Source organism: Hyla sarda, chromosome 8, assembly GCF_029499605.1.
Source record: "Hyla sarda isolate aHylSar1 chromosome 8, aHylSar1.hap1, whole genome shotgun sequence".
Classification (NCBI taxonomy): Eukaryota; Metazoa; Chordata; class Amphibia; order Anura; family Hylidae; genus Hyla; species Hyla sarda.
Genome location: NC_079196.1, coordinates 126,985,541 through 126,997,732, shown reverse-complemented (window position 1 = coordinate 126,997,732; position 12,192 = coordinate 126,985,541). Strand labels below are relative to the sequence as shown.

The following is a 12,192-nucleotide window of genomic DNA, read 5'->3' as shown; positions in this document are numbered from 1 at the left end:
GGGTCCCGCCGCTGGCGACCCCCGTGATCTTGCACGCCGCACCCCGTTAGAATCAGTCCCCGGAGTGTGTTCGCTCCACATCTGATTACTGTTGATCACGGGGACGGAGCATTGTGACATCACGGCTCCGCCCCCGTGTGGCATCACACTCTGCCCCCTCAATGCAAGCCTATGGGAGCTGTCACGCCCCCCTCCCATAGGCTTGCATTGAGGGGGCGGAGCATGACATCACACGGGTACAGAGCCGTGACGTCACAATGCTCCGTCCCCGTGATCGACAGTAATCAGACCCGGAGCGAACACACTCCGGGGACTGATTCTAATCGGGTGCGGCGTGCAAGATCACGGGGGTCCCCAGTGGCGGGAACCCCGCGATGAGGCATCTTATCCCCTATCGTTTGGATAGGGGATAAGATGTCTAAGCTCCGGAGTACCCCTTTAACCCCTTAAGGACCGAGGGTTTTTCCGTTTTTGCATTTTCGTTTTTTCCTCCTTGCCTTTAAAAAATCATAACTCTTTCAATTTTGCACCTAAAAATCCATATGATTGCTTATTTTTTGCGTCACCAATTCTGCTTTGTAATGACGTCAGTCATTTTGCCCAAAAATCTACGGCGAAACGAAAAAATTATAATTGTGAGACAAAATTGAAAAGAAAAAAAAAAGGCTGTTTTGTAACTTTTGGGGGCTTCCGTTTCTACGTTGTACATTTTTCCGTAAAAATGACACCTTATCTTTATTCTGTAGGTCCATACCATTAAAATGATACCCTACTTATATAGGTTTGATTTTGTCGTACTTCTGGAAAAAATCATAACTACATGACCTTAAAACAACAGTGCGTGACAGACAGCCCAGAAATCTCAAAGAACTGGAAGACTTTTGTAAGGAAGAATGGGCAAAGATACCTCAAACAAGAATTGAAAGACTCTTGGCTAGCTATAAAAAGCGTTTACAAGCTGTGATACTTGCCAAAGGGGGCAGTACAAGATATTAACTCTGCAGGGTGCCCAAACTTTTGCAGACACCATTTTTTTGTTTTCTGTTATTTTGAAAGTGTAAATGATGGAAATAAAATCTAACTTTTGTTGACATAGTATAAGAATGTCCAATCTGTAATTTGATGCCTTTTGGAGATTTTTCCATCTTTCCTTGTCTTCTTTATGCACATTAATACAAATTTTTACCTGGGGTGCCCAAACTTTTGATCCCCACTGTACAGTAAGAAAAACCCTCAAAACTAACCCAATTTTGAAAACTACACCCTCAAAGTATTCATATAGGGTGGTAGTGAGCTTTAGAACCCCATGTGTTTGAGGAAATCGCTAAGCATTAGGCAGTGAAAATGAAATTTTACATTTTCATGCGTAAGTTGCATTTTCAAAAGGTAAAGCGTGATAACAGCGCCCCAAACTTTGTAACTCAATTTCTCCTGTACATGTTAGTACCCTAACTGAAGAATGTTATTTGCTGATTGGGTAGATGACAGGGCTAAGGAGAGATCTTGGCCAAATGTTAACCTTTCTAATATACTTCAAAAGAAAATGTTATTTCCTTTTTATAGAAATCATGGCTTTGCCCAAACTGAAGAACAGGCATGGACAAATTCTAGTAAGTGAGGGTGGGCTAGCACTCCTCTGTGCTGTTTGATAGGGCAGGAGAGAGCACAGAGGAGTGCTATCAGACGGGGGGGGGGAGGGAGAGAGCACAGAGGAGTGCTATCAGACGGGGGGGGGGAGGGAGAGAGCACAGAGGAGTGCTATCAGACGGGAGAGAGAGAGAGAGCACAGAGGAGTGCTATCAGACGGGAGAGAGAGAGAGCACAGAGGAGTGCTATCAGACGGGAGAGAGAGAGAGAGCACAGAGGAGTGCTATCAGACGGGAGAGAGAGAGAGCACAGAGGAGTGCTATCAGACGGGAGAGAGAGAGAGCACAGAGGAGTGCTATCAGACGGGAGAGAGAGAGAGCACAGAGGAGTGCTATCAGATGGGAGAGAGAGAGAGCACAGAGGAGTGCTATCAGATGGAAGAGAGAGAGCACAGGAGTACTATCAGACAGGAGAGAGCACAGGAGTGCTATCAGACAGGAGAGAGCACAGAGGAGCGCTATCAGACAGGAGAGAGCACAGAGGAGCGCTGACAGGAGAGAGCACAGAGGAGCGCTATCAGACAGGAGAGAGCACAGAGGAGCGCTATCAGACAGGAGAGAGCACAGAGGAGCGCTATCAGACAGGAGAGAGAGAGCACAGAGGAGGGCTATCAGACGGGAGAGAGAGCACAGAGGAGTGCTATCAGACAGGAGAGAGCACAGAGGTGTACTATCAGACAGGAGAGAGCACAGGAGCGCTATCAGACAGGAGAGAGCACAGAGGAGCGCTATCAGACAGGAGAGAGCACAGAGGAGCGCTATCAGACAGGAGAGAGCACAGAGGAGCGCTATCAGACAGGAGAGAGCACAGAGGAGCGCTATCAGACAGGAGAGAGCACAGAGGAGGGCTATCAGACAGGAGAGAGAGAGCACAGAGGAGGGCTATCAGACAGGAGAGAGAGAGCACAGAGGAGTGCTATCAGACGGGAGAGAGCACAGAGGAGTGCTATCAGACGGGAGAGAGAGCACAGAGGAGTGCTATCAGACAGGAGAGAGCACAGAGGTGTACTATCAGACAGGAGAGAGCACAGGAGCGCTATCAGACAGGAGAGAGCACAGAGGAGCGCTATCAGACAGGAGAGAGCACAGAGGAGCGCTATCAGACAGGAGAGAGCACAGAGGAGCGCTATCAGACAGGAGAGAGCACAGAGGAGGGCTATCAGACAGGAGAGAGAGAGCACAGAGGAGGGCTATCAGACAGGAGAGAGAGAGCACAGAGGAGGGCTATCAGACAGGAGAGAGAGCACAGAGGAGGGCTATCAGACGGGAGAGAGAGCACAGAGGAGTGCTATCAGACAGGAGAGAGCACAGAGGTGTACTATCAGACAGGAGAGAGCACAGGAGCGCTATCAGACAGGAGAGAGCACAGAGGAGCGCTATCAGACAGGAGAGAGCACAGAGGAGCGCTATCAGACAGGAGAGAGAGAGCACAGAGGAGGGCTATCAGACGGGAGAGAGAGCACAGAGGAGTGCTATCAGACAGGAGAGAGCACAGAGGTGTACTATCAGACAGGAGAGAGCACAGAGGTGTACTATCAGACGGGAGAGAGCACAGAGGAGTGCTATCAGACGGGAGAGAGCACAGAGGAGTGCTATCAGATGGAAGAGAGAGAGCACAGGAGTACTATCAGACAGGAGGGAGCACAGGAGTGCTATCAGACAGGAGAGAGCACAGAGGAGCGCTATCAGACAGGAGAGAGCACAGAGGAGCGCTGACAGGAGAGAGCACAGAGGAGCGCTATCAGACAGGAGAGAGCACAGAGGAGCACTATCAGACAGGAGAGAGCACAGAGGAGCGCTATCAGACAGGAGAGAGAGAGCACAGAGGAGGGCTATCAGACAGGAGAGAGAGAGCACAGAGGAGGGCTATCAGACAGGAGAGAGAGAGCACAGAGGAGGGCTATCAGACAGGAGAGAGCACAGAGGTGTACTATCAGACAGGAGAGAGCACAGGAGTGCTATCAGACAGGAGAGAGCACAGAGGAGCGCTATCAGACAGGAGAGAGCACAGAGGAGCGCTATCAGACAGGAGAGAGCACAGAGGAGCGCTATCAGACAGGAGAGAGCACAGAGGAGCGCTATCAGACAGGAGAGAGAGAGCACAGAGGAGGGCTATCAGACAGGAGAGAGAGAGCACAGAGGAGGGCTATCAGACAGGAGAGAGAGAGCACAGAGGAGGGCTATCAGACGGGAGAGAGAGCACAGAGGAGTGCTATCAGACAGGAGAGAGCACAGAGGTGTACTATCAGACAGGAGAGAGCACAGAGGTGTACTATCAGACGGGAGAGAGCACAGAGGAGTGCTATCAGACGGGAGAGAGCACAGAGGAGTGCTATCAGACGGGAGAGAGCACAGAGGAGTGCTATCAGACGGGAGAGAGCACAGAGGAGTGCTATCAGACGGGAGAGAGCACAGAGGAGTGCTATCAGACGGGAGAGAGCACAGAGGAGTGCTATCAGAAGGGAGAGAGCACAGAGGAGTGCTATCAGAAGGGAGAGAGCACAGAGGAGTGCTATTAGACGGGAGAGAGCACAGAGGAGTGCACAGAGGAGTGCTATCAGACGGGAGAGAGCACAGAGGAGTGCTATCAGACGGGGGGGGAGGGAGAGAGCACAGAGGAGTACTATCAGACGGGAGAGAGCACAGAGGAGTACTATCAGACGGGAGAGAGCACAGAGGAGTGCTATCAGACGGGAGAGAGCACAGAGGAGTGCTATCAGACGGGAGAAAGCACAGAGGAGTGCTATCAGACGGGAGAAAGCACAGAGGAGTGCTATCAGACGGGAGAGAGCACAGAGGAGTGCTATCAGACGGGAGAGAGCACAGAGGAGTGCTATCAGACGGGAGAGAGCACAGAGGAGTGCTATCAGACGGGAGAGAGCACAGAGGAGTGCTATCAGACGGGGGGGGGAGGGAGAGAGCACAGAGGAGTACTATCAGACGGGAGAGAGCACAGAGGAGTACTATCAGACGGGAGAGAGCACAGAGGAGTACTATCAGACGGGAGAGAGCACAGAGGAGTGCTATCAGACGGGAGAGAGCACAGAGGAGTGCTATCAGACGGGAGAGAGCACAGAGGAGTGCTATCAGACGGGGGGGGGAGGGAGAGAGCACAGAGGAGTACTATCAGACGGGAGAGAGCACAGAGGAGTACTATCAGACGGGAGAGAGCACAGAGGAGTACTATCAGACGGGAGAGAGCACAGAGGAGTGCTATCAGACGGGAGAGAGCACAGAGGAGTGCTATCAGACGGGAGAGAGCACAGAGGAGTGCTATCAGACGGGGGGGGGAGGGAGAGAGCACAGAGGAGTACTATCAGACGGGAGAGAGCACAGAGGAGTACTATCAGATGGGAGAGAGCACAGAGGAGTACTATCAGACGGGAGAGAGCACAGAGGAGTACTATCAGACGGGAGAGAGCACAGAGGAGTGCTATCAGACGGGAGAGAGCACAGAGGAGTGCTATCAGACGGGAGAGAGCACAGAGGAGTGCACAGAGGAGTGCTATCAGACGGGAGAGAGCACAGAGGAGTGCTATCAGACGGGAGAGAGCACAGAGGAGTGCTATCAGAAAAGAGAGCATAGAGGAGTGCTATCAGACGGGAGAGAGCACAGAGGAGTGCTATCAGACGGGAGAGAGCACAGAGGAGTACTATCAGACAAGAGAGAGCACAGAGGAGTACAATCAGACAGGAGAGAGCACAGAGGAGTACTATCAGACAGGCGATTAGAGCTGCAACGATTAATCGATAAAATTTGATAACGGAATTCATTGTGGACGAATCCCGTTATCAAATAATCACCCGATTCGTTGTCCGCAGCGGCAGTGAATGAATGAAGCGGACAATCTCCCGCATGTAGGCTTCATTCATTCACCGCCGCCGCCCGACATGTCCCTGCTGCTGCTCTACTCCTAGCGTAATTAGTACACCGCCGGGACATGTCTATTCTCTGCAGCTCATCGCTGTACCCGACGGAGATGAGCAGCAGAGAATAGACATGTCCCAGCGGTGTGCTAATTGCGCTAGGAGTCGAGCAGCAGCAGGGACATGTCGGGCGGCGGGAGTGAATGGAAGTATCGGGCCAATACTAGCAGTTTGCATGGTATTGGGGACTCGTTCAGTGTCACCGATCCCAAAACCGATACCTGCTTCTCCCGTCCGCATCCCGTCTTATGGAGGAGCATGTGACACACACGTCACTCCACCTCCTCCCCCGCGCCCAGCGTAACGCTACGGAGGAAGCAGAGTGACGTGTATGTCACATGCTCCTCCATAGGACGACATGATGCGGACGGGAGAACAGGGCAGAGGACAGCCGCAGATGAGTGCTGTCTACAAGGGTGGGGGCTGCCGTCTACTGGAGGGACTGCTACTAATGGCTGCTAGACATGGGGGGTATCTGCAGAGCATTGCACCCTAGTGTCATCTACAGACACTAAGATGGAATGCTCTGCACATACCCCTATGTGTCTAGCAGTGTAAGTGTGTACTACATGCACACTGCTATACACATGGTAGTATGTGCAGAGCATTACATCCTAGTGTCTGTACCAAAGACACAGGGGTGCAATGCTCTGCATTTACCCCTATGTGTATAGCAGTGTGTGCAGAGCATTGCACCCATGTTTGCAGTACAGACACTAGGATGCAATGCTTTGCACATACTACCATGTGTATAGCAGTACACACTTACACTACTATAAACATGGGGGTATGTGCAGAGCATTGCATCCTAGTGTCTGTACTACAGACACAAGGGTGCAACTCTCTGCATATACCCCTATGTGTATATCGGTAAGCAGTGCACACCGCTTTACCTGTGGGGGTTTGTGCCGAGCACTCCACCCTTGTGTCTGTAGTACAGACACAAGGGTGCAATGCTCTGCACATACCCTCATGGGTAAAACAGTGTGTACGTAGTACATATACACATGGGGGGGTGCAGAGCATTGCATCCTAGTGTCTGTACTACAGACAAGGGTCAGGTGCAATGCTCTGCAGTCTGCAAATACCCCCATGTGTATAGGAGTGCTATAGAAAAAGTAAAAACAAATTAGATGTAAATAAACCGCTCCCCAATAAAAATTAGCTCCACCTTTTCCTATTGCTATACAAAAATCGTAAAAAAATAAAATTGTCTGAACTATTAAAATTAAATGTTAGTAACTCATTAACATTTTATTTTAATAGTTAAGACACTTACACATGCAGCAGTATCAAATTTCCGCTGGTTTCTGTACAGGATCATTAATGACAGCAACCGGCGAAAACGTAAAAATAAATATATAAAAAAAATTGCTGTTTGGTCACATGACATGCTAGAAACTTTTAATATGGCCATTGTACATAATTCTTCAAGTAGAATCAGCTGAACCCCTTATTTTGGCATTTTTTTTTTTTTGCAATATATTTTTATTCAACATTTTCAGAATAACACAAAAAACATATCAGAAATATCACGATCCCCATCTGGGAAAATAACGGACCGCGATCCAACATACAATACAATAACTGTCTTAAAAATGACAAATACTGAGGTGCTGTAGTGAAGTGATGCAGGATTCCCTCTCTCCCCAAGGATTCAATAAGCTTAATCCTTACAGTCTAAACTGAATCAGGAAGCTGTAATGCCCCCAACGTCCCTTTCAATGATTCCGTAAGGTACCATGTGGTGTGTCTAAAAGGATATACAATGTCGGCTACCTCCCGGGGATTATAGTGTGTAACAATGAACGGTGTCCACTTTTCGAAGAAACGTGCTGTGCCAGAGTTGCAATGGCGTTCAGCATCCAATCTGTCTACCCCTAAAAAGAACTTCAATTGAGTTATCAATAATTGCAGGTCCGGTACCCGGTCCTCCAACCACCGGAGAAACAAGCATCGGAGAGCAACCAGCAAGACCACATGTATTATTTTAGGGATCCTCTGGATCCCCGTCCGATCCTCCTCCGGAGGACGAAGCTGGTGAAATATAAGGGTCTGAACCTTAAAAGGAAGACTTACCCGCCAGTGGTCTCTGATGTAGGAGCAGATCGAGCGCCAGTAGCCAGCCGAGTGAGCACAGTCCCAGATCCCGTGAAAAAGATTTGTCATAGGTGTAAGACATTTGGGGCAGTGTGTTATACGCTCAGGGAAACAAGGCGACGGTGGGATATTAAAGCCGTAAAAGGCTGCGTGGGAAACTTTAAAATAGGTCTCCCTCCATCGTTCATTGATAACCTGTTTACAAACCGCTTCCCATCCCGTAAGTATAGTCTCATGAATGTCTGGGTCCCCAGTCCATCTCTCCCATGTGGTAAACAGGCGTTTTGGGTCGAATTTTAAAAGTCTCCCCCGTAAAGCTAGGTACAATTGGGAAATGGAAGTCTTCCTCGGACCATCCCCTACTATGTCATCAAAAGAGTGGACAGGGGCTTCCACTGTCAGGTTCCTAAGTCGGGTCGAACAAAAGGAGTATAATTGATTTGCATAGATCAATTGAGTTTGGGGTAAAGAGAATTTTGTTACCATCTCTGCAGGTGAAAGCCATGACCTTCGATCCTCGTCCCACAAATCACTAGCCCTCAAAACCCCCTCCCTCTTCCAAAGAGCAAGCCAGGTAGATGAAGTCCCTTGAGAGAATTCAGGGTGTCCTCTGAGTGGCATTCGCTTGGATAACAAGTGCGATAGGCCAAAAGTCTTACGGAGTTCCTTCCATGTAATAATGGTATCCCTAAGGACCTGCGAGCTCTTGACCTGCGGGGGTAGCTTAGTGTAGGAAGTATGTAGTAGGGCTGTCAATGACCACGGTGCCGCCAGCTCTCGCTCAATCAATAGGTTAGAGAAGTATGATGAATCATGCAACCAATCCATCACATTGCGGAACAAGCATACCAAGTTGTAACCCCTCACATTGGGAAGGTTGACCCCCCCTTCCATCCTACACAGCATCAACTTTTTAAGCGCAATTCTGGGTCTCTTCCCATGCCATATGAATTTAGTGAATGCTGCGTTGAGTGTCCTGACATCTACGTGCTTCAGCAATATTGGGAGTGTCTGCAGAGGGTAAAGTAGCCTGGGAAAACTTATCATCTTCACCAGATGACAACGTCCCATAAAGGACAGCGGAAGGTCTTTCCACCGTGCCAACTCGTCCACTATCTTCTTAATCACCGGGGTAAAATTCAACGCATATAGTGTATCCGCGGTTCTCCCTATCCTAATCCCCAGGTAGAGAATGGAAGAAGTGCTATAAGTGATCCCTAAATCCCCAGCCATCCGCTCCCAGTGAGACGGGCCCTTCCCCAAAGGAAGGAGCACACTTTTGGATGCGTTCACTTTATAGCCCATGAAACCTTCCACCCCGGCTAGAAAAGACAATACCTTGGGAACATCCCGCCCTGGGTCATCCAAGAACATTAGCACATCATCTGCAAACAAGGATATTTTGAGTTCTCTGGAACCCACCGCTTGGCATTTTGAAGTTTTTTCCCCCGCTTAATAGATAAAATAAATCGACAACTAATCGATTATTAAAATTATCGTTAGCTGCAGCCCTACAACGACGCAGAGGTACGTTCATTACCAACGTACTTCTGCGTCATCGTCAAGGCAACGCCTCTATTCTGGGCCCGAAGCGTGGAGAAGAGGCGCCCCCAGTGAAGATAGCAGCCCGGAACCACTATCCCACCGGACGACCTCCTCACCGGACAGCCCTGCAGCACCGGACCAGCGCCAAGCGGAGGTGAGTACTGTACAGAACTAAAGGGGGGTGAGAGGGGGCTGGATGATGTCGAAGGCCGCAGTGGTCTTTAACCTGCGGACCTCAGGAGGTTTCAAAACTACAACTCCCAGCAAGCCCGGACAGCCGATTGCTGCCCGGGCTTGCTGGGAGTTGTAGTCTTGAAACCTCTGGAGGTCCGCAGGTTGAAGACCACTGAGGGCGGATGATAAGAGGATGATGACTAGGGGATGATGAAGGGGGGGGGGGGTGGCGTGGGATGATTACAAGGGGATGATGAAGGGGTGTGTGGGATGATGACAAGGGGATGATGAAGGGGGTGGGGATGATGACAAGGGGATGATGAAGGGGGGTGTGTGGGATGATTACAAGGGGATGATGAAGGGGGTGGGGATGATGACAAGGGGATGATGAAGGGGGGGGGATGATGACAAGGGGATGATGAAGGGGGGGGGGATGATGACAAGGGGATGATGACAGGTGATGATGATGAGGGTCTGGATGATGACAGGCGGTGATGATGATGAGGAGGATGTTAATGACGGGGGTCTGGATGATGACAGGGGGGATGATGTATTTCCCACCCTAGGCTTATACTCGAGTCAATAACTTTTTTTTTTTTTTTTTTTTTTTTTTTTTTTTTTTTTTTTTCTTCTTCCTGGGATTTTGGGTTGAAATTAGGGGCCTCGGCTTATACTCGGGTCGGCTTATACTCGAGTATATACGGTATATGTTGGCATCCCTTTCCTTGGAGGACGAAGACGGATACCAGTAGTGTACTGTATAAACGCAGCACTGCAATAGTAATACACATTAGTGCTGCAGACCACACTACGGACTCCAATTAAGTCATCGCATACCAAAGTGACCACCAACTTCGAAGAAAATTCACAGGCACTCACCAGGTACAGCGTGACTTTGTGCTTTATTTCATTACAATTGTGCAGGATACAATTGCGCACTGGCCTCTTACACTTGTCGCACCATGTAGCTGCTGTATCCTGTACAATTGTGATGGAATATAGCACAAAGTCACACTGTACCTAGTGAGTGCCTGTGAATTTTCTTCAAAGTTGGATGTTGCCTATGCACTTATTTTCACCAAATGGGCACCAGCTATAAGGCTTGGACACGGATATGTTCACCGCTGACCGCCACACATCCAGCCTGGACTCCATCACGGAGGTATTAGCAGTGCCTGCATTTTCTTTCTCTCTGGTGTCACACCAGTGTGACTATGTGACTTTATTTGGGCCATTGCAATTAGAGATGAGCGAACTTACAGTAAATTCGATTCGTCACAAACTTCTCGGCTTGGCAGTTGATGACTTTTCCTGCATAAATTAGTTCAGCATTCAGGTGCTCCCGTGGGCTGGAAAAGGTGGATACAGTCCTAGGAGACTCTTTCCTAGGACTGTATCCACCTTTTCCAGCCCACCGGAGCACCGGAAAGCTGAACTAATTTATGCAGGAAAAGTCAGCAACCGCCGAGCTGAGAAGTTCGTGACGAATCGAATATACTGTAAGTTCGCTCATCTCTAATTGCAATAAATAAGGCAGGCTACAGTACGCCACTGTATACGTCAGCATCACTTTCTAGCCGGTGTTGGCTGATCAGTGCACACGGCACCCAGTATGGTTCTGTACTGCAGGCCATATACATATCTATTGTAAGTGCACGGATGGAGACCAGCAGTCTGTGACGTCACCGGCCTCCCAATCTACAAACCACATTCATCGGCACCCCCTTACCTGGCAGGGTCATCTCACCGGCCCTCACCACAATGATAACATACAGGGACAGCGCCGTTCTGAGATAACACCCGGCTGCTTCCATCTTTCATGTTGTTTTCAAACTGCCGCCTCGGAAGTCTTTACAGTTCAGACCAGACCAGCTCAGCCGAGCGCCTATCTCGACGTGAATTCTGCTAACAGGTTCTCCCTATGCTCGTCCTCGGGGGCGCAATCTGTAGAAACACTCGGGACCCGACATTACCGGCTTCATCATGAGAAGGTGATGAGATGCTGTAGAGATGAGCCCGCTTCCCGGGAATCCTAGGATTGTCAGGCAGCGATTAGTTTGGGCTGTCGGACGCTGCTGCGTTCCATGAAGTGTTGTGCGCTTTATGACTGGATGCAGCATGGCTCTATTTGCATAAGGTGTTATGTTTTGTTATCTGTGTATAATGGTAGACTTGTAATACGGCAGCTCCTGGAATGTGTGTCCTGTCATGGCTGCTTACAGTGTTCTGGCCTTTTTATCTCTGCCATTGTACATTTTATGGGAGTACTTTGGCTACAAGACCCGGACTCTTCCCTTTACTAAACGGGGCCTAGAAAGTACAGAAGAAGATTGCCTGTGTTCTAGATGCAGGACAATCTGGTTCAGAAAACTGAACCAGATGAATCTTTATCTTCTATCGTTTTCTGTTTTAGCCTTTTTGGACTGTAGCAAAAAACTATGGGGGGGGGGGGTATTTATCATTTGTGTTTTTTTTTTTTCACGTAACTTTGCCGCAATATTTTGGCGCAGTGTCTTTTTGCGCCAAAGTTTTGTGCATCTTCTCCACTGTCATTTTTACAACTTTCTCAAAATCACACGGTCCTGTGTGTGATTTTTTACTTTAGTCAGTAATTCATCATTTGCGCCAATCGATTTTTTTTGGCGCAAATCCCCACCAAGAAATTTTGCACATGGAAAACACACTTAGCAATGTCAGAAAATGTAAAGGCGTCAAAATACATTAAAAGCAGCGACGCCTCCAGGGCTGCTTAACCCCTTAAATGGGCACTGTCATGAAAAATAATTTTTGATATGTTGTA

At 49.0% G+C, this 12,192-nt stretch overlaps 1 protein-coding gene across 4 annotated transcripts in view; it reads right to left on the bottom strand.

Moving 5' to 3' along the window:
• Positions 1 to 11,647, bottom strand: part of NEMP2 (nuclear envelope integral membrane protein 2) — an 84,560-nt gene extending 72,913 nt beyond the window's left edge. For 2 of the 4 annotated variants that reach the window (XM_056533706.1, XM_056533707.1), the window contains exon 1: positions 11,122 to 11,647. In XM_056533706.1, coding sequence (XP_056389681.1) covers positions 11,122 to 11,206 — 85 coding nt within the window. In that variant the 5' untranslated portion in view covers positions 11,207 to 11,647. The remainder of the gene's footprint in view (positions 1 to 11,121) is intronic. The other 2 variants (XM_056533708.1, XM_056533709.1) reach the window with 2 other exon arrangements.
• Between the last annotated feature and the right edge of the window lie 545 nt (positions 11,648 to 12,192).